The sequence below is a fragment of the Gouania willdenowi genome, chromosome 1, assembly GCF_900634775.1.
Source record: "Gouania willdenowi chromosome 1, fGouWil2.1, whole genome shotgun sequence".
NCBI classification, from domain to species: Eukaryota; Metazoa; Chordata; class Actinopteri; order Blenniiformes; family Gobiesocidae; genus Gouania; species Gouania willdenowi.
Window position 1 is genome coordinate 22,566,013 of NC_041044.1, and position 23,468 is coordinate 22,589,480.

At 37.9% G+C, this 23,468-nt stretch overlaps 1 protein-coding gene across 4 annotated transcripts in view; it reads right to left on the minus strand.

Annotated features, from left to right (window-relative positions):
- The window catches only part of npnta (nephronectin a), a 62,985-nt gene that overhangs the window by 9,654 nt on the left and 29,863 nt on the right, over positions 1 to 23,468 (minus strand). For 2 of the 4 annotated variants that reach the window (XM_028456892.1, XM_028456882.1), the window contains 6 exons: positions 22,157 to 22,252; positions 15,416 to 15,535; positions 14,177 to 14,296; positions 8,427 to 8,561; positions 7,999 to 8,121; positions 5,732 to 6,163 (listed from right to left, as the gene is read on the minus strand). In XM_028456892.1, the coding sequence (XP_028312693.1) occupies positions 5,732 to 6,163; positions 7,999 to 8,121; positions 8,427 to 8,561; positions 14,177 to 14,296; positions 15,416 to 15,535; positions 22,157 to 22,252 (1,026 nt within the window). The remainder of the gene's footprint in view (positions 1 to 5,731; positions 6,164 to 7,998; positions 8,122 to 8,426; positions 8,562 to 14,176; positions 14,297 to 15,415; positions 15,536 to 22,156; positions 22,253 to 23,468) is intronic. The other 2 variants (XM_028456907.1, XM_028456899.1) reach the window with 1 other exon arrangement.

The following is a 23,468-nucleotide window of genomic DNA, read 5'->3' on the forward strand; positions in this document are numbered from 1 at the left end:
AGTCTTCTTGTGGCATTCGTGAGGCTTTGTTTTATTACCCTGTATGGATCTGATTCAATGCCATGCTTTGGCGCCTGCACACCCAAGGCTGAGAACATTTGAAAACCAGGCCTGGGTGACCGCAGGATCCACATACCTCAGAGAAGCTAAAGCAACACCCGCGATCAGACGCGAGTCATCGCAAGGAAAACATAATCAAACATTTCACCAAGCAACAGTGGCAGCTGCACAGTTTTAGGCTCCTGCAGTGCACACTCACACAGTAGAAACTGAGCCCAGAAATAGTCTCATAGCATTTCCATGATAATCATTCTGGTCAAAATGCCACAGCTCATGACGAGTTATCAAATGTCAATGGTGTGCAAAAAAAAAAAATCTATTTCTTATTTTCCCCTTCAAACACTCCACTGACAAGAAATGTTCCAAAATTTCCATTCTATTAGAAAACTGTAAAACAGTGTTTGACAGCAACACATTTTTCGTCTGATACTCAGAGATTTTCTTCTTCTATTGCAGTAGCTCTGAATTGCAAACAGACAGATTTAGAAAAACTCAGGCGAACAAACCCTAAACAATTCTCTTCAGCATATTTAATAACTTCTGAACTAAAGGAATGAACTGTGACTGACCCGTTTACTGCACTTGAACTTTTGACTTCTTCTAATACATGATCCATCAAATGAGACCGGGCAATAAAAAGAACATATCTTCAATGTGGGTCACAGCCACCTGGCAGACTGAGACGTTAGCTGTCAGTCCAAAGAATGTTGGAGCAGAGAGGTCACGATCGCATCCGGCTCTCCACCAATCCCAGGAATCCAGGTACCCTGTGTGTGCGTGTCAGAGTGTGTGTGTGTGTGTGTGATGCATTAAGGTGAAATCATGTTCCTGCTCCTTACTTTTGGAATTTGCTCTAATTTGACTGGAAATTGACCGAGCTAATGTTATTGAACTCTTAATTCCAAACTAAGAGGCCATGAAGAGGATTCATTATCTTGCACTTACTTTTTATTTTATTTTAAACTGTCTACATTTTAAATTACTTATTGATGTATTGTCCGTGAAAAATATGTTGTTTGTCCTAACAAAAACTCCTGGTTAAATAAAATTAAAAAAATTTACACAAGGTTTGGATTTTATCTAAAAAAAAAAAAAAAAAATTATAACTACAGTATGTATCATTAGTAATACTACAGATTAAATGTCAATCACAAAAAATATGACTAATATAACATGTATAATCACTGCTTGCGGATTTCATGATTGATTCTTGCTCATGTTGTATTTCCTGGTTGAGCACCAGTGTCCGTGTTATAGCACATTTTAAAACAGTTTTAGTCATAGTATTTTTACTCAAATGCCACTTAGTTTTAATCATATTTTAGTCATGAAAATTTGAGTTATAGTCTAGCTTTAGCTGATTAAATCACTTTAAAAATATCGTCTACACAATTCTACCCAATAATAAGCATTAGGTACTATAGTTCAATTTGTCTGCAGATGCCGCTTCAGATTCATCCTTTTGGTGGCGACACAATTTACGTACCGTCTTGACTGCTTTTATCTTAAATGTAAATTTCTCCACGCATTTCTTCTTCTTTCTGGTCCAGTGTTTGACATTTTGCCGTACAGTTGCATACATATATTTTCTGAATTTACAGTTTTTGATGTGGTCAGTGTTAAAGACTGCATGAGTCTGACTTCTTTAACATACGATCAGCTTATCTACTGGCCTGTCCCGTGTTTCATGCAAAAAAGTTGTTTTGATTGGATATTTTCCAAACTTGTCTTTAGCTTTTAGAAAACAAACTTAGTTCTGACTAGATTTTGTCCCCCTTTTTATCCATTAACGAAAGTATCAGTACAATTTAGTACAGTTTTTGTTAACTTGTATATTTTTCAATTCACTCATCTCATTTCACGTGAAAATTTCTTCTACTAAACTATGATGAAATTTCAGTCTCAACTGAAATCACAATTATTCAAACAATTATTTGTCAACCAAAAAGTTATTTATTTTTTTCTACAAAAAAAAAAAAAAAAAAAAAAAAAAAATATATTTATATATATATATAAAAATATATTTTTTACATAAAAATAAAAATCCTTCAAACCCTAAAATCAAGCACTTTTGCACAAAAAAAAAAAACACTTCTTGCACGTGATGTGTCTTTGCTCGAGGTCTTCATCATCACACCCAAAGTGTTCCCATGCGTAGATTAAATGACTCAAAGTTAGTATTGATAACATGTGTGCCAAACTTTATTATTTGTAGATGTCCGAAATAGTTGGTTTGTTTTATTTAGCGAATCAAAATGTAAAAAAATAAACCTTTAAATAAACGTTTTTTCTCCATGTTATTTTTGTAATTGTTGGGTGTAATAATCAAAATTGTAATCAAATTGAGCAGCCCTAATTTGAAAAGAAGAAAAGGTTCTTGATGCAGCATCATTCGAAACACTGAAGGTGATATAGATGCTCAGGACTGAGATGAGACAACAAACCTGCAAGCAGCAGCAGCACTCCAGGCAAAGCTGATGTGTTCGTCACACCGGCATGCTTTTATTAGTTTCCTAATTACTGGGGTAATCACTCAGTGATGTCTCCCCGACCTCCTCTCTCAGTATATTCAGAGATGCTTCAGCAGCAGTTGATTTTAAGAAACGCTTCTGCTGAAGAGCGAGAGATCAGATTGATGTCTCTTTCAAGCAGCACAGACAGGTGTTAAAGTGATCTATTCTGCACTTTCCTTTTTCTAATGAAGTGATGCCATCTGGCAACCTGAGGAGGAAGAAGCACAGCTTTTAGGTCCAGGGTAAATATTGTCGTAAATGTAACATTAGCTTTGTTTATACTTTTAATTATTTTTAAAGGGACGGTGAAGCATTTTCATTATCAACCACACACTGCTATTACTTTTCTGTCCGTCTTTATATTTCCTGCTAAAATTATTTTGAGTTCAAAGAACTAGAAGAACAAATCTGCTGTTCTTATGAAGTCTTGAACCATTTATGGAGGAAATGAAGCAAAAACACTTTCACGGGACTCTACATCCCACAAAGCATTGCTCCAACCTTTCCCAACAATGTAACTAAGAAATTGTTTACAATGGAGATCAAAACAAACTTTCGAGCAGCAATTTGAACCTTTTACACTTTTTTTCCAGACAAAATGATCTTTGAATTATTGATCCATGAGGTATACACTAGGGCTGGGTATCGCCTGGTACCTTGCGATGCAAAATATTACGATATTTTTGCCCGTGATAACAATGATATCACAATACAGCGATAATCGATATATTGCAGGAAATTTCATCTGCAATACATCACGATATCTGTCACTGAAGAAATTCAGAATTTATCTACTGCACTGAATCCATTTCACATGAATAACAGCCAAGTAACACAGTGTATACAGCACAGTGGCTCTTCTTAACACACACTGACCACAACTAGTCACATGTCCTGGTGTTATGTTTAAACCTTTAAAGGAAGACTGGTACAAAATAATGCATCGCCAAAATATTGTTCATGTTGTTTGTGTGAATTATCTTTAAATCATTAAAAACAAAATTAATGCTGAAAATTGTCATTTCAGCGCCATTATTATCAGCTTCTCTGTAAACATGAACACATATCAGTGCTGCTTAACAAGCAGAATTAACTTATTTTATGAAAACTGGAAAATTTCCCTGCACATAAAGAATAAGCATTTCAGTCAGTGCATTACCCTGGCATCAATGGTCTCGTCCACAACACGCAATTTTTCTTACGGATCTTCTGTAGGTTTGATGTGATGCTGTTAACACACATTGCGCAGGTGACGCTGCTCTACACGAGAAACGGACGGAGTTTCAGAGGCACATTAAAGTTAAGCAGGCACTGGTGGGCTCTGTATTTAGGAGTCACTGATGATTTGACTCCCCAGAAACACGTATTCTCCATAAAAAAAGGTTCCTTCCTTCTCACAGTGACGCATTTCATGCCGATTCTGTCCATTTGATTTTGTCCACGATTCCGTTAACATGGATTTTATAGGTCCGTATACTTTGTATAAAAAAAATGTGGGAATTTAAAAAAAAAAAAAAATGAAATAAATAAATATCGATGTTTGGCGCTAGTGAATCGATAACGTATTTCTAGACAAACATCGCAATATATCATTGTATCGAGATATTGTCACACTCCTAGCCTACACTATGTCTTTATCTGATTTTTTTTCTTGTTGTTGTTTTTGTCTCCAGAAGCTTTAATCAAGTTTTTAAACCATTTCCAGTAAATATTGTTCTGACATGTTGGCTGTCATTTTCATTTGAATTTTCAATTTGAATGTGAAACTTCACATAAGTCAATGGGTGGTTCCATTGGAGTCTAATTTAATCACAATAGTTCAGTGGCAGAAAAAATAAACATATTCACCACCTATGGAGTGTAGATTGTTCTGTTACCACCACCAGAAAAGTGAATAATTAAAGAGTTGAATAATCAAGAGACAGAAAACTATTCACCTTATAAGAAAAGGAAATTCATGATATATTAAGGTCTCTCTTGTAAAATAATGAGAATTGCCCTTGAGGACATTATGATATGTGGTATTGGAATTAAAGTCCTGATAGGCTCAGCATGTAGGACATTAAATGATTTTGCTCATAAATTAAAACTTTGTAGAGATATTTCACCTATATTCAACGTTTCATATAAAACATAGCCTTTGTCTTCCTTTTCTGGATCAATAATTTTGCTCCTTGTTTGGCTGTTCAGGGTATTATGGGATGGCTTGTGGGTACAACAGGCTAAAAATGTGGATGAGGTTGTGAAATTGTTGGTTTAGTATACCAGCACAGAGAGTCAATAGGAAAGTGTTTCTGTCAAGTAAACTTTAAAGGTGTTGATGAACTAAAGAGGCCTTTTAGATTCTTAGACAAGCTGATGTTCTTCATATCCTTCTTGCAACTTTCTCTAATGTCATGCAAATGAACTGGCTTTTATATTCTAATGTTTAGAAATTGGTGAGCGTTTTTTATTAAAAAGTCAATCATGCTGTTTTCTAAGCCTTGGTAGGGCTGAGCACTTTTCTCTGTAATTAAAAATTCTCACACTTTGTGATTGGAAGCTGAAGTTTGAGGCCAAATCGGCCCGTCTGGATGTTTGGTGGGCTAGAGTGGAAAAATCATTGTTAGAATAGTTCTCTAAATGTCACCATAACCATCTCTCCCATCTAGGTGGAAAAAATTCAAATTAAAAATTTAATTTAAAATGTACACATTAATGGATTATAAAATGACAATAGGAAACACTGTTGAAGGATTTCCCAGATCTTCCACATCTTCTACCTATTCATACCTACAAGATTATCTGTTTTACTCAAAATATATTCTATATTACTAACGTTATTGTTTCCTGAAAATATGATAAGAAATAAAAGTCCTCTTTTTAAGGGTCGATTGAACTAAAGGGACACAAATGTAAAACTGAATGACATTAAGTCTGTGTATAAAGGTTGTTGGCTTGGGTTCCTGGACTTGCAGGTGATGCCTTGTTTACCCTGTATTGTATTGTTGTCTATAGGCATCACATGCCCCCACTTTAAAAACAACCACAATGGGTCCTGAATCAAATATCACTTTGTAAAAAAGACAAAAACCTCAACTTTTCTCTTTAGACTTTTGGAACTACAGAAGGAAATGAGCCTTATGAGTAAAAAATGAAGGAGAGGGGCTTATTCTTACTGTGGACGTCTCCTCTCTGTTTGGTCACCTCCTTATGGATAGTGTTGTCCACTGGAGTCACTGGCTGTGGTGGTGGTGGTTGCGTCCGTCTGGTGGGAGCTGCTTGCTTTGGTGTGATATATGGTTTGCGTGTAGGTATGGTTGGCTTCCTTGTGGGTATAAAAGGTTTCAGGGTTGGGGCGATTGGCTTCCGTGCTGGTGGTGTCACCTGTCTTGGCAGAGGTGTTTTGGTTGTTGTTGTTGTTGTGGTGGTGCTGAGAATGGTGGTGGTTGTTGTTTTTGGAACTTTGGGGAACACAGGGAAGACCCTCTTCTGAGTCACTGGTGGGCGGGTGGTGGTGGTCCTCCTGTGATCCAGATCTGGGATGTAGTTGTGATGATTCGGAGGCAGTTTGCCTGGTCTCGGAGGGTCAATCCCCACCTTTGGAATGGCTGAGACATTAAAAAGGATGCAGATTACAGCACTGAAATAGAAAAACTCAAATTAAAAACCCAGAACCCAATCATACTAAACTTCTGATGTTATAATTTTGCCGAGTGAAATTAATTCTACTGACCCATGAAAAATGCTATAAGGCAAACCTATCCAAACTTTGCAAAAGCACAGGCCCAAAAACACATGACAGGCCAATAGACACACTGGTAATAATCTATAATCTGAAATAATGGATTATTTCATTCTGCTCTGATTAAATAAATCCAATTACATATTTACCTCATAGGCTTTTAGAATAATTTAATTATGTGATGATCTTACTGGCAAGATTCTGGGCTTAATTTTAAACAAGCAGACAGAATCACATCTAATAGTTTAATTTAAAACCAGGATACTTCCACAACTGGCTCAGGGGTTTGTTCTTTTACCCTTGCTCTTAATGGCTTTGAATACTTAAAGAGAAAAGAGAACTTCGTTCACATTCATCATCCGTGAGAAAAATGTAGTCATCTATGATCTCATTAAGAGTGTCACAGATGATTCAAACAATGTTGTGTTTTTATTGTAATGAGACCAAACAAATTATTGAGATTAATGTAAATGGTACAATGCTAAAACCATGAAGAGTCAGAAGGGAGAGATGCAATCAATCACCAGCATTTGTTTTGTTTGAAGAAATTCTCCTTGTTCCACAGCACAAACAATTTCATAATGATGTTTAATCAAGCTTTCATTGAGTAAGTTTGGTAAGGTACCAACATCCACGCAGCAGAAAAACACATTCAGATTGTGAATGAATGAACCTTTTAAATGAAGAAAGACACTAATAACACTATAATCAGCATTAGGACATAAATATTGTTCCATTTGTTCCCTTACAGGCACCTAGTGGCTCGGCATGGGAATAATTACATAATCTGTCATAGTAATTTAATTGAAAACAAAGAATGAAGTTTGAGATTGTCTCTTAATTGTGTGTGTAACTGTTTGTGTACGTGCATATGCATGTGTGTTTTGAGTACTCTGCACTAAATCGTGCAGTGCAGCTTCTCCCTTTGAGCTCAGCAACACTGATGTGATTAATAAACTAGACTTCTTTGTTCTTTGTGGCTCCACTCGGTGTTCACGTCAGAACGACGAATGGATGCTGAGGTGGAAGTGTTGGGGGAGGTTGTTTTTTTTCCAACACACGTCAGCTTCTGAAACACCTCTTGGTTGAGGAATGAGAGTGGACAAAGGCGAGGGGTTCTGCTCTGTTATTGCCTTCTCCAGTTGCAGGCGACTTTGATATGTGACGCTCAAAAAGGATATTGCAACTTGACTCCCGGGGCACTTGTGGCTCGCACCCTTCGGCCAGACAACATGGCGGAGTATGAGCGGTAGATATTTTTCTGCTGCATGAACAGCTGCATCATTTATTTTTGTTAGATTTAATAACTGCAGAAAGACTTATATTTTGCTCCACTGAGTGAGTAAAAATGATATAAAAAAACACTTTTTTGGAGCTTTGAGTCATCAAGCAAATTGAGACAAATTATCCAAAAATACAAAAATTGTTCACATTCAAAGATCATCTTTTTGTGCAGCTTGAAGGTTAAGTTAAATACAAAGTCACCGTCGGCGCATTTAATGAGGAGGGTGATTTAAGTAATGACTGACAGCCTCTACAAAGAAAGGAATTTCAGCTTCCACTTTGTGCTTGCCAAGCTATTCGACCCTCACTCACTCTTTCACCTTTTTACAAAAAAGACCAGCAAAGAAAACAAAAATGTGAGGCCCAGTTTCTTTTGGAGAAGCGAATATCGGGGCCGTGGTTTTGTTCCTGACTTACGTTTACAGTCGTGTCCCATCCCCCTGTAGCCGTCTCTGCATTTACACTTGTATGAACCCGGCGTGTTGTGGCAGGTGGTGAAGCTGCTGCAGTGGCTCTGACCTAAGGAGCACTCATCCACATCTGAAAGATAATGGGAGCATAACAGCATTCAGCTACGGGGTGCAAGTGTAAGGCACTTCAGACGTACAGTAACGGCGAGATATCAAAGGCTAATTGCTTCTCTTCCACTTAAAGGAGGATGGCTCAAAGTTGAGATGATACTGTTAGAGAAGCCATTTAAGTGAATAAATGTGATCCTTCTAACAATACTAATGCAGAATGTATTGGTCCTAAATTTAGTTTTTATTTAAAAACTCCATAAAAATGTCAAGCACATCTTCCAGTTTAGAAAACATTGTTGAGTAGATACAAAGACACATCCCTACCTAAGCACTGGTATTTCCCGTTGATGTACTGGAGGTCAAATCCATCATGGCACTTGCAGATGTAGCTTCCAAACGTGTTCATGCATTTTCTGAACCTGGGGCACACGGCGATACCAGTTGCGCATTCATCCACATCTGCCAAGAAGCAAAGTAATTACAATGAATGATGCAGAAGATATTGTTTCTGTTTAAAATATACAATGCTTTACAGCAAAGGTTGAAGAGTAAGTGCATTTCAAACTAAATTGAACATGATAAACTTGTACGAAATACATAGTTTATTTAATTTTGAATTAAATCCAAAGCAAGGCAAACATTGCGTTCATGTCTGAATAGCTTTCCAGCCTCGTTAGCATTTATAAATAAAAGAAAGTACATTATGTATTCAGTTCCCCGAGCTATTCTAAGTCTCTCTGTTGATCACCTTCATGGGGATGTGAACTTTTATATTTAGAAGTGCAGAGCCTTTCAGCTTTTTCGTTCCCTTTATTAATAAGAAATAGAAATGCTACAAAAAAGGCATACAAGACCAACAAGAAAAATAAACATAAACATGTAGAGAAAAGTGGACAGAGGACCCTTATCAAACAATTACTGCTGAATTTCCCATTGGCAAACAGCTTAAAGCTACATTTCTCCAGAGGAGCTGCTTAATGGCCAGCAGTTGTAGCTAATGGTTTTTTTTAGGCTGTAAAAGCCTGGATGGGTTGTTAAATATAAACATATAACACACCTTCTGCAAACAGCTAATGTTTATATGTTTATATGTTTTTTTTTTTTTATAAATCATTAATCTTTTGATGTATCAAGGTAGAGTAATTTCAAATATACACTAATCACATTGCTCTGTATGAATATGAATAAATAAAAGTGTGCTGCTGGTTCAAATCAATTATACATCTTAATGAAAGATTTTCAGTAGTTGCTAAATGTTGATCAATGGCGGAGGAAGGATGCTGTGAGTGTGAGGGAAATTATATCAAGAAAAGTCAGTAAACACACCAGGAGTGTCCTGATTTTACTTTTTCACTTCCGATTCCATACCGTATGATTGAGTGTTGGCTGATACTGATCGAACTGATATCAGAACAATTAATACATACCTGTATGACTTATTTATAGTGTGTAATGTTAGAAAAGGCTTAATTAAGTGATATTACTCAAACAGTGCAACGTATGAGGAGAACTGACCTAATAATCAATTCAATGGGTTACATACATGTTAAACTTAAACATATGAATACTCTTGATTAATATTGGATAAAATACCAAATTAATTAAACACCTTGAAAATTAACATAAATAAATCAAATAAAACAATATATATTCTATAGGATTTTAAATACAGGCCAATATAATTCAATGCTCCTTTTTTGCTGGTATCTGATATAAATATCAGATCAAATCCAGTTTAATATATAACAACTTACCCTTGCTCATGCTGTGAGCATTTTTACTTCATTATATATTTTATGGAATAGGTAATGATAGTTTAAGTTACCAACACCACCATCCCACACACAGACACTTTCTATTCCTCCCCCTATTGTCTCTCCATCCCTAACTGCCCCCATGATGTCAAATAATGATGCATTTAGGTCCCAATGAGTCTATTTTTTTGGGCCCTGAGATAATAAAGTTTGAGAACTGCAGCTTTGCGGTGTCTGCTGGAGAATTCTCACAGGGAAAAACTGATGTCATCCTTGGTCAGTTGACTTCATAACAGCTGCAGTAATCAGCTGCATCGGCGAGCCTACCCAGCTTGTCTGCTTGTTTACCCAGCTGTCAAGAGAACAAGGGTAAATGTGGCTGCACCATAAATTATCAAAATTAATCTGATATTTGGGAATTTTGCCCTTTACAGACCATCTTTGGAAAAGCTTTTTCATGATGGTAATATGAGACAGAACGTAAAAATTCTGAAACAGCTGGTTGATGATTTCATAATTGCAAAAAGAGGCTCTGCCAAACACTCATGAGTTCTGAGACTAATTGCAGCATATTAAAAAGCCTGGAAGTGTAAGATTCTTCATATGTAATAGACTCTGAATGCTTTGTAAATATATAACTGTAAGCTCATTAAAGCAGTGCATTAATGTGCATCCACACTTCCATCTTCAGCAATATTAACATATTGTGTAAAACATGTAGTTTATAATGTTCGAAGGAGGAATGAACAATGAGACAGATTAGGGTAAAAAAAACAGTTGAATGGTAATGTGATGTAATCAAACCTTCAAAGGCATTGAGTCACTTCACGGTATACTTGAAAGTAAATGTGTTCAGGATCAGTGATTGCACACACTAAACAAATGCAAAGGTGCATAAAGAACATTATTCATGATTAAGAGGCGGAGCACACTATCAAAAGTAGATGGGAATAGGTTTATACTGTACATATTTTTAATGTGTGGTTGATACAAACACACTCTACAATGAAGGTTCTCAACTGTTCTCACCCTGAGACCCACATTTTGCCATTGTCATTAAATCGTGACCCACTTTTTTTTTTGGAATTCAGCCAATCAAATTCAGTTTTTCAAAAACAGCTGTTGAAAACACACAATCTTTTTTTTTTTAAACAGATATCTAACTATTTTTTTGTGCAACGTGCATTTCACAGCATGCCTGTCAAAACAAAAGTTTATTTCAAAATAAAAGACAAGTCCAAAATGAGAGACATTAAGTATTTATTTATTTTTGACCAGCTGTCCGCGACCCTCACAGTACAGGTCCGCGACCCACTTTTGGGTCCCGACCCACCAGTAGAGAATCGCTGCTCTACAACATGCATGTGTTGTAACTTGTATTCTCTTCCTTATACCGTATCATGGTTTTGCTAGCTTTAGGGGCCGAGGACCCCTTGCAGGGAATAACTACACAATTATCACATATTCTGCACAGAATCCTCATGACAATTTAAAATATAAAATCCCTGTAATTTGCATTTATAGATAAACAGATATAGTTTTATGTATGTAGGGTTTTGTGCAGGAGGAAATGTAATACGAGCAGGGGAAGGTGACATTTAGAGAATATATAACAATCAGGGAAAAGTTTGTTTTTTATCTCCCTAAAACTAATCTATGTGCATTTGGAATTGAATTAATCATTCATTATAACTAATTGATAATGTAAATTATTTTGTGGACATCGAACTTTTGGGTTAATTCCAGATCTCCAGGGGTTTCTGTGTGTATTGCAGTGTGTGTGAAATAATTGTAGGTTTGGGCTTTTATTGCTTTAAAAGATAAAACTAAAACCAACAGCAGCACTGAACACTCCTTCAGGAATGCAGACTCAACAGCAACAGTATCATCCATAAAAGTCTTAATATAACGCTTCCTTTTAGTGCAATCCATAAACATTCCATTAAACTGATGTAACATCTGTGGCAGACAAGCTTTCCATCTTCACTGACATCCATCTTCTGCACGGATGTCCATCCTGTTTTGTGTACGCCCTCCTATTATCTAGGCGGTAGTTAAGTGGTACAGTGAGGCAGCTTAGGAAGAACAGACTACTGCAACAGCCTGTGTTTAAAGCTAACACAGGTTAACTACCTGCTCTGAACTCCCGTCTTTATCTGTTAACACAGGATGTAAAACAGGAAGTACAAGCTGAAGTAGAGCAAAGTAGACGATGGCTTCTCTGGTCATGTTTCAGCTGTAAAAACAGAGGGAAGGCTCAGCAATAAGCTACTGCAAGCTTAAAAAACCCTCAACCCTTGCCCAAATGTTGCTTTTTACATTGTATAGATCATTTGCTTGGCAAAAAAGATGTAAAAGGTCGATACTGCTTTGTTGATCATGTATTGCATTATGGAACGTTGAGTCCCGTAGACTAATGCATAAAAGTCTTTTTCTTTCATTCTTACTGTGATTACTTCTGTTTGACCCCTAAAAACTCTGCCAAAGTGACTTCTCAACACATTTCTGGTGTTTTCACAGACTGAAAGTTGTGGCAAAATAATGAGGGATGTTTATTTTGGGGCTTACATGGAAAGTTGAACATCTTGTGGAGTGAGGTGATGTCACAGGGAATATTGGGAACAAACTAGAACAGAAAGTTAATCACTGTCCTCCTTGTCTGATGAAGAAATGCATAAAATCACAGTAAGAATGAAGTAAAGACACTTTTATGCATCTGTTTGTGGGAATCCATATCCCACAATGCAGTGCAGGAAATGTATTCAAATAAGTCATAAAACCGATGTGCAGTGGAGAGCCTTGCTGGAAGAACATTTAAAATATTGACACCATCTCTGTTAAGACCACAACTACCAGTATATTCATCAATGTCCTTAATTCACTCATTCATCGATTTTTATTTCATTCATTTATTTTTTTTTCGAGCACGGACAAGAAAACAAAAGGAACAAAAACAACTGATTGTTTTTCTCTCAGTTTCCTTGTACACAGAGATGTTAAAAATAATATGGTGGGAAGAAGAAAGACATTTAATCCCACCCCCATTTCTTAATTAGTGATCGATGGAGTCATCGTCCAGCCGATGTAATCGGCCGATTCTTGCGTGTTTTACGTTTATCGGCATCGGCCAATGCTTGCTGCGGCGTTCGCCGATCCACTTTATTAACAGAACAGCTGCTAAAAGCTGCGCCGTGTTGCTGTAGACAGAGAGCAGAGCCCCTCCCTTCCACTAGCAGAGCGTGAAAGAAGCTCTTCAATCCCAACGGCAAGTTTTAAACTTTCAAAGCATCTTTTAACTGTTTAACTTAGCATTGTTCCGTGGGTCCACGTGTTGTTGTCGTCGCTGTTGTATTTAACGAGCAGCTGGCTGGAGGTTTGGCGTGTGTGTGTTTCTCTTTCTCTCTCCCTCTACTTCTCACTCAGCGCTGCGCTGAGAAGAAGAGCTTTTAAAACCTTGAGAAGCAGTTTACTACTTGTTTGAATAGTTATCTCTGTTATGTTGAACAGTTTGTTGCTTAATACGCATCTGACATCACGTTATTTTCCTCTGTTAATTTATGCTCTGGGGTTGTGTTGGAATGGACTATTATTCATGGTTTCTTTTTGTGTTTAATACTATAATTATATATATTTATACTAAATAATCCTGTTAATAAAATATATCTTCAGTCAGGCCAATTTTTGTCAAAGCTATTTTCAGGACAAGGACGAACAGTTCTTTCATAATATTTCATGAGATGTCTCGCTCTATTTTTTTACTTGTTCTTGTTCTGCATCACCTGTTTTTATTATTTGTTAAATATTTTTAACTTGATGTTGTTCTACCTCACCTTTGTTAATTTCAGTAAATGTTTTTAAATTTTTGACTCGTACCATTTGTTATCATCATTGTGTAATTTTTAAGATGCAAATTGAGGAAGCAAAAGTAGTATCGCCTCAAGCAAATCGGCAGTCCGTATCGTCATCGGCTAAGGCTGATGGAAAAATAATCTGTAATCGGTCGATCCCCTTTCAATTTTCACCATATTGCTTCTATCCGTTTGGAATTCTAGAAATACACAATAAGTACTAAACAGAATAGGAAAAAAAAAACTGACTAACAAATAATCAGTAATTTAATATATACAATTTTAAATAGTAATAAATATTACTATACACAATAGTAATTTTTGTTCATTTTTAAATGAGATTCTGCTTTGCCCTGTTGAAGGTTGAGAACCTATCTTTATAGCTCTCTGATGGAGCTGCTGGAATGGATCAGTTGAGAATGAGGTTCAGTTTTCAGGCCTGTGTTATTTTAGATATTTTAGGAGGACATACCCACACAGGTCCTTCCATCAGGAGCCAGCTGCAGTCCCGGTGACGGACACTGACATCGGACCTCTCCTTTCAGCACCTCGCAGCCGTACTGGCAGTTGGCCATGCCACAAGTGCGAGCGTCTAAGGGAAACCAAAGAAACACAGAACATATAAACACATGCTGCTGCCACAGGAGGGAATAAAAAGGGTTGAAGGGGCGTGACAGCTTAGACTGGTCTTACACTTTTTCCTTACATCCACTGCCACACTTCTTGTCCTCCAGCCAATTTGTAAGAGCAGGTCAACTGAATTTTCTGATGATAGCCAGCTTGAAACCAGGGGTGCACACAACAGACTCTGCTTTTATTAGATTCATCTGGTGTGCAGTTGCTGGGTGTGCACATCTTTGCTCAAGCAATCTCACCCACTTTAATCCTCTCTCTCACACCTAAGGACTGATAATCCATCTCTATCAAATCAAAGCGGTGGTGTGCTGCTTCACTGTTGTCGGGGCATGCCGGGCAGATCAAGACCCTTCAAAAATATAATTGCAATGAAGCGGACATATTTTCAGCTTTGAACGCTGAAAAGGAAATTAAAACTAAGACTCACAATGGTACTGCCACTACCGGGGCTCCCTGGAGTACTGTTCGTGAACTAGTGTAGACCAGACTGATTAAATGCAACAGTGATCTATTGATTAAAGCTGTTGCAGGAGAGAAAAGATGATCTTAAGGTTTAACGCTATTAAACTATCACTACACAAAAAAAGAAGAAAAATATTTTACCACTGATGTGAAAAAAATAAAAACAACAAAGCAGTGAGAATCAACATCTTGGAATGGAAGTGCCAGGGTTATTGGGTGGGAGACATGTACAGGCATCAACTCACATTCTGTGAGCAACCTCAGGGCAGACAATAAAATGGCATCTCCACTTAGGGGTCTATAGATCGTGTTTCTCACCCATTTTTCATTTCATCTCTTGTAAAGCTTTTACAGGAGCTTCTCAGACTACGAAGTGTTCTGTAATGAAGTGAATCAACGTGATGCTTCAAAACTGTCTATCATGGCTGCTCCCAGCCCAGATAGTAGCACTGCGAGTGGATGGAAAATGTTTGTGTATGAACTCAGATTACATGATGCTTCATAGTAGCTCATACAATCTGTCAAGCAAAGACAAGATGATTTTGAATGATTAAAGGGGGGAGAAGCTTGCGAGTGAGAGCAAGTGTGTGCGTGTTTGCGTGAAACGACTCACTTCCACAGGTCCCGTCAGGCATCAGCATGTAGCCATTCTGGCAGTAACACTTGTAACTCCCGTACGTGTTCATGCACCTGTGTTTGCAGGGCCTCGGCTTCAGCCCGCACTCATTCAGGTCTGCAGACAGAGACAGGAGATGTAAGTGGACACTGAGGACAGACTGAGAGAGGCACTGAAATTAGTCCCAGGGCAAAGGTGAAGAGGTGAGCCACCTCGCCCCTCACCATTTACAAGCAGGTTAGATGTGTGTCCACGTGTGTGTGTGTGTGTGTTCCACAGAGTGGGGGGGTGTCTTGAAGGAGGTGAAAAGCTGCCATGTTCTGACAGGCCCACAATTCTCATCTGAGATGCTTTACCAGGAGTCAATTGTCTTCTGTCTTCCTGCATAAGATAAAAGATGCTGTTAAACTGGCTGACTCACCACGTCTACATTGGGCCTCGGCTCCTTTAAAGCGCTTTCTGACAGATTTGTATAATTTTCTGTATTTTTATGCTGACATAAAAATGGAGAAATTGCACCCACAACAGCCTGCAAAAATCTTATTAGAAAAGCATGCGATTGGTGCTAGCGAGGACTCCTGGGAGAGAAGAATAGGCCCTGTGCTCAACACCTGTCAGAGGCTTATGCAAATACAAGTCATTATAGCTTTCGCAGCGCAGACAACTTGACTGGGCCAACACGAGTGTAACTAATATCATTATGAAGGTTCCTGTCGCACTTTAGTGGCCTCAGTTCCAGATTCCAATTGCTGGGATTACTAACTGGTGGTCATTAAGGTCCTGCCTCACAACAGTGAACTTTTTATTTTACCCTTTCAGCACTAAAACATTCTTTAGAAACTCTACAGAATCTCAATATAGATGTTAAACTAGACAAAAACCCCACCTATTAACCAGCATAAATACACATGTTAAATTAAAAAAATTATTATCGATTTATCTTAATAGCGGCTGAGCTAAACAGTGTTCATTTGCTTCTTCAATTTAATAGTAGTAACAGTAATACCAGTAAAAAAAATGTGTCAGAGTTTGGAGAGTTTTGTAAAAGACAAATTAGATGTGAATGTAGGGCTGGGCGATATGGCCTTTTATAAATACCGCGATATTTTTAGGCCATGTCACGATACACGATATATATCTCGATATTTTGCATTACCCTTGAATTAACACTTTGATGCACAAAATCACACCAGTATGATGATTCTATATGTCTACATTAAAACATTCTTGATCATACTGCATTAATATATGCCAATTTTAAACTTTCATGCAAAAAAGGGGATATCACAACTAAGTCAAAGTTGACATAACTGTGTTTATTAAACAGTGAGTGGCTCAAACATAAAATTGTCAACAGAAAGTGCACGTTCTGTGCAAAATTGTCACAGAGACATTTCAAAACAAGACATTAGTGCAGGATGCAACTCACATGGCATTTCAAAACACAAAATTAAAGTGCACTTTTTGTACATAATGCCACTACAATATTTTAAAACAAATAGTGCCCTTTTGTGCATGTTGTCATTAAGATGACATTTCAAAACAACACTAAATTTAAGTGCACCTTTTGTGCATAATGCCACTAAGATATTTTAAAAAAAAAAGTCCGCGAGTTTAACGGTATGGTCATTTTCAACACCGCACAGACTACAAGCTGCGATATATCGAGTATATTCGATATATCGCCCAGCCCTATGTGAATGTATGATTTACACTTTTTCTCCATTGGTTTGGCTCGTTTCTTTAAACCGAAATGACTCTCAAAATCACACGGACAAACCTCCCAACCACTTGGCAATTGTTCACAACATAATTTAAGTTATCCTTCATTTGATCTAATTGCAAATGTCTTAGTACATGTCTCAGTACATCTTTGCAAATGACGATGTACAGAAAGCCTGCATTTAGCACAACTTCCAAGTGAATGGATCTTGTTGATCTAAACTGACGTTGACTTCTCAGTAATGGTTGTTCTGTTCAAAACATGTCAGCATCATTTCATCAAATAAATCATCACATGCATAATGGCCAGTTCAAATGTCAAATTAGTCAAAAAAACTGTCAAAACATAAATATCATAACGTAAAACATTTGGAACATTGGATAAATTGACAGTCAAGTGAACTTGACTAATGAAGGAGGAGTTTCACATATCTTAGATAAACAATCAAACAGTGTTTTTTGTTACCCGACATGTGCTGTCCATGATTATGAATGCTGCCAAACATGTCTATATAAAGCTGGACCATGACCAGCACATTTTCTGAACATGGAGGCACCTGGCCAAGCAAATAAACAAAGACAACTGCTCAAAGAAGAGGAAGACAGCCATGAAAGGGTGGGTGAGGACAGGGACCAGTGAAGAAGTGTTTATTTCTTTGTTTTTTGTTTATGTGCTTATATTACAGAAGGTTGTGCTGTAGAGACATGTTCTTTTCACTCTGATGTATGGAAGTCACTTATTGAAATGTGGGTGAATAAAAATTACAAGTTATTTGGCAGTATGAGTGCAATGTGCAATCTCAAACCTTGGAAGGCTATTCTAGCATTTCGTTTTGACAAATTAGTGAACTGTTGGGAGAGATATGAACTTCTGCTGGTGAATCATGTTGTTGTGCTGGTAATTTTGGCAAAAGCACAGAGTGTTGAGAACGTCCCAGTCTGTCTTAAGAAATGAGCCAAAGCAATTGTGAAGGATCTTTGCATTTTTGGTGGCAATATCTATTTACATGGGCAAGGATTCTAGTTTTGAAGCACGAGTGAACAGTTTTGGGAGAGGCTTGATCAGCTGACTGTGAATGCAGATCGCAGACTCTTTGAATGTGTAAAAGAGGCACATTATTTATATGAATCCATTGAATGGGATATCCCATGATCCAATGAATAAATATGATAAATAATCTCAGGCTTTTACGCATTATAGTGTCAGCAGCTTCCTGCCTGGATTGTTTCATTCCTGCCTTTTCTGTAACAGTGTTGTTTTTGGTCTGAATTATGGATTTTAATTATTCATAATTTTAAACTTAAGCAACACCTGACCAGTCGGGACCAAGTTATGAAGTGGATCAGAGCTGAGGGAAAGCTCCCGCCTCCTGGTGCGCTGCACTAACGCTGTTGCTCGTCGCTGTCATCATGGATTTAAATTCATTATATTTATTCAATATGATAAGCTGTTCCTCCTGTGAAGATGCTCGCCAGTTTTCTCCATTGTAGTGATTGGTCAGAGGCTGCAATCTCCACCCCTTTTACGTGAACACGCATGCATCGAGGCTGAAAACACTTGGCTTAAATTAGCGTGACTGTCGTGAAACAGCTCCTCTCTGACAGGGAACGTTTGATTAGTTGAAGTCCGTTAAAGATTAATCCAGGATATAATTATCTAGATTTGTAACATAGGGCCTTTATTACTGCTTTTTAAACAAGTGTTTTTGTTTTGAGTAGAAGTAGACTGATTGGGCTGGAAATGTACAGAAGTCTAGAACTAGGGCATTCTAATCTGGTCCTGGTGAGCCCCTACATTAGCCTGTTAAAAATGTCTCCCTGCCTTATTTATCACACTCGAATCTAACAACTGTCATCATGCAGCTCTACAGAAAGCCTGATAAAGAGCGAGCCTTTACAATCAGGTGTGGAAGACCAGGGAAGCATCTAAGACATGTAGGATAGGGGGTCTCTAGAACTGGGCTTGGGCACCCCTGTTCTATAACTAATAGTGTATTATCATCATCATATCAGTCACAGCTGCAATTTTAAATAGATGTTATAGGTATTCTTAGGCTACATTCATACAGCAGGCAAATGCAACCCAAATAAAACTTATTTTGCCCAGATGTGATCTGTATTCAATATGTTACAGTTGACAGTTTGAACAGCACAAATCCGATTTTTTTAAATCCCAACCAGGCCACTTTCATATGTGCTCCTAAATCCAATATGTATCAGATATCATGCAATGTGACTGCTGTCTGAATGGCCCGGTTACATTTATCCGACCTTTACATCATTGAAATGCAATGTCACAAATCTGCGTCCCACGAGGAGGGGTGGGGGCACAAACCAACCATGGCGGAGGAGAAAGTGGAAAGTGAAAGGAGAGAATCTTAGAATTAATAAATAGTTGCAGAGACAAGATGCCTCCATATTTACTTCTGTAAACACAAAGCATGCCTGCATGGTCATTACTACCATTACCTTAGGACCTCTTTTACACATGCAGGTCACTTCAGGGTCACATTCCATTCATCTATCTATCTATTCTATCTATAAAGCAAGGAACCTCACACACACCTACCCCTCTCTTTCTCTCAGCAAGCTGTAGATGTATACTAGCCTATATTACAGTGCTAAATAATAAACCTTCCACTTTTTTCAGCAATACATACATCCTACGGGCACTGCACTAGCCTATCTACAAAAGCAAGGAATCTGTTTGTCTGTTCCTCAAATATCTCTGTGAATCAGGCTCAGATTGACCCGAGACTTTCAACATGGTTGCAGCTTGGTTCAAGGGTGTGCAATGTCAGATTTGTTTGGACTGCAATGATACCATTCATAAATGATTTCATAAAATTGCAGCTTTGCAGAACAGCTCAATGTTGACAGGGAGTCATGGTGTCAGTGACTGCACAAAGGCTTTTAAAAATGACATACTTATTACAATATTCAACCATGCATACTCTTTTAATTATCCTCAAAACAGAAATCTAACCAGATTTAGCCTTCAAAACTTTTTCAAATATCATGTTGCATTACTGTTTTTGCTTTTTCCCAATGGCTAAAAAAGCAAAAGGCACCGGTAGTGGTACTTTCACATTAGTGGAATGGGGTTCAACTCCATCAACACTATAGTTATCACTCAACACATTTCACAACAAACCAAAATGTCCCTGATGTCCCACCTTCAAACACAACCTCATTTGGCCATCCATGAAAAAGCTATTTAGCCTCCAACTTTTCTATAGCAATACATATTTCCTACTAGTACTCTAAACTGATAGATGCATTTAATGTGTAATATAAAGTAAACACCAAAATGAAATGAAATGTAATAAACCATTACAAAAGATTGTGTTTAGATTATAAACCGCAAAACTTGAAGATGCTAAATAACTGAAACAAGCTCAACCTGTCAACCCATCACACACACACATACAGCTGAACAAAACTTAGATGCCACATTTCAGTGTACGGTAGATACGGGGCCAACCCCACTTGCAATCTTTAGCTGGTGCCGAGTGAAGCTTAATGGCCTCTCTTTGCGAGCCGCATGCCTTCTGCAATGAAACAATGCTGGAGTTTAATTTGGATAAATGGATGAGCAGATGTCGTGTTTGAATGTCCACAGATACCATCCTCTATTCCTGGAATCTTCTGATCTACTAATGCCTTGGTGACAGAGTGAGCAATGGATGTGACAAGAAACATATTGCCTGCTCGTCTAACCCTTTCAACCGTCACAGGCTTACACACGACCTCTACATAGCCGTACGTACCACATACTCATACTCTGCATCCCCAAGAAGAGGTCGGATAAACACTATATAGAATTTGCTTCATTCTAATAACATAAAAAGAGATGAATATAGATTACTTATGTATAATGAAAAAGCATAACATGAATAAGTTTTCATCTGCATTCCTATGGATACAGCAGATTTCACCCCTCTACAAAATAGTAGCATCATGTTCGTCCTCCTTAACCCCTTTACCTTTATGTTTCCTCCCACACAGTGTGTTTTTCTCCATGTAGGGCAATGGTTGACTGATAGAAAACACTTACACATGCACTGATATTCAAAAACATTGTAACTCCTCATTATCCAGCTAGAAAATATTGTTTCTTTTATTTTCACATTAATTAATATGAATGCATGTTACTGTGATTTTAGACCACTATATAACTGTATGTCAGCAGTGAAAGCAGGTCTCTGCTTGAACTGAAACATGATAAAAAAAAAAAAACATTTCTGAGGGATTATTGAATAGACTTTATATCTGAGGTGCAGAAGCTCTGTTAGCGTCAGCAGAAGCCATACGTAGCAGGCTTATGTTTGTGAAGAAAACAAAGTGAAGACAGGCAGAAGGGGAAGGACACATAGAATTGGAAAAATGAAGAGATTACAGACAGAGGTGACCACCAGCTGACAGTCCGACATGGCCCCAAGATTGTAGCAGCCTATTTGAAAGCAAGGGTGAAAATCCCCTCTGGTATGTTCACTGTAAGTTAAACGAACTGCTACGATACATGTGAGGTGATGTGAAATGAAATGATTTATTGAGTCAGCTCCACTGAGGTATGCTCTGCTACATTCCCGACACACCTCCATCATTGACAAAGAGATTAGTGGGATGCTCCTTCGTGAGGTTATTCTAGTCTCTAAGAAGATAACACTGGTTGAAACATGTGGCCTCGTATTGCAGCGCCCTTGTCAATGATGGATTTGAAAGGAAATCCTTATTTCAGATTATTAAAAAAAAACTAAGACAAAAGAGGAAAGGAAACAAGGATAAGGATCACAATAGTTTCTTGGTGAAGCAAACCAGTGTAGGGTTGTAAAAAGAGAATTGTGACATGCTCAGCATCCATGCTGGAATTTCATCCAAAAAGCCTCTTGTGGGCGGTGCCTCGGCTCCGAGTGAAAAAGGAAAGAATGGCGGTTTTTTTTCTTCAAGACAAATTGTGCAGCAACATGCAAGTTGCCAAAGGGAAGAGCAGAAACTGTTGCTGGGAAGTCTCACCCTCCATCACTACTCCAGTCGTCTGATGATCCACAGGAATAAAGCTAGGAAGGTGGCTGGCCCACTGTGGATAGACTAAATGATCCAGAGCTTCTTCTTTAGACAAAAGAGAGAGGGTTGGATGGGAAGGGGGAGAAGGGGTGTTGAGAGTTTGATTGACAGAAAGGTTGTAGAATGAATACGGGGCAAAGATAGGGAAGAGAGAGAGAGAGAAAGAGAGATAGAAAGGGGGGAGAGAAAGAGATGAAGTGTGGATGAAAAGCATGGACCAATGGATTAGCACATCTTTGACTACACCACATTCCTGAAACGTAAAGTAGAACATTATGCAGCAAAGAGGATTACACTTGTGGGAATCTGACATGTGCTAAGTAACAAGAGTAAAACACATTAAAGGATGAGGGAAAAAGAACATTCGTCCATCTCTTCTTCTCCAACTTCATGAACTCCTGTTATTTGTCTGTCGTATCGCCTCTACTCACTGAATTTCATCAGAATTTTTGTCTGACAATTGAAAAGGTGAACTAGAGTCACTGCTTGGTGACAAACACTTCAGCCTCAGGAATTTGAACCCCTCCCCTCATCGTTTAACCATCCATCAGTCAAAAACCCTAACAAGTGTGCTAACAACACCTATTGTCAAGTGACAGGAGAAGAACATTTCTACCTCCAAGTGTTTTGCACACTTTAAATCATTTAAACTCATCCTCACTGAGGGATCTGCTCATTTAAACTGAGAATTTATGCAAGCGGGCCTGGCCAACATTGCTTGGAACACAGACCCACGATAAAGGACTAATCTGCCAACAAAAACTAAAACTGGACGCTGAAATGGAAGAAAGTGGGGAACAAAAACAACATTTTTATCAAAAAATATTCTGACTGGATGTGATTAATGTGCTTGTAGCTGACGAAGAAAAAAGTTCAACACTCTTCTATATTCTAATTTACCTTTTAAAATGATTAAAAATCAGTATGGGCCCAATATTGCACACCTGGTGTATTTCTGGAATCAATAAACACTTGGGCAAAGTCAAAGAATATTATTTCCAAACACCAACCCTTCTTCTTGTATTTACAGTTGCGTGCCGCTATGCACTCTCATGAGGTTCTCTGGGGACGCATGCTCAAAAATCCTTCTCTCTACACCATCTTCAATAAAGCTAAAAGCAACAGTATTGTTTCTGATACATATAAATTGGTTGTTCAATCTTTTTTTAATTTCATGCTAATAGTATTAGGATTTTCATGCATAACGTATGACTATAAACTTATGAAGACTAACGGGAAGCACAGAGGACACTGCTAAGCT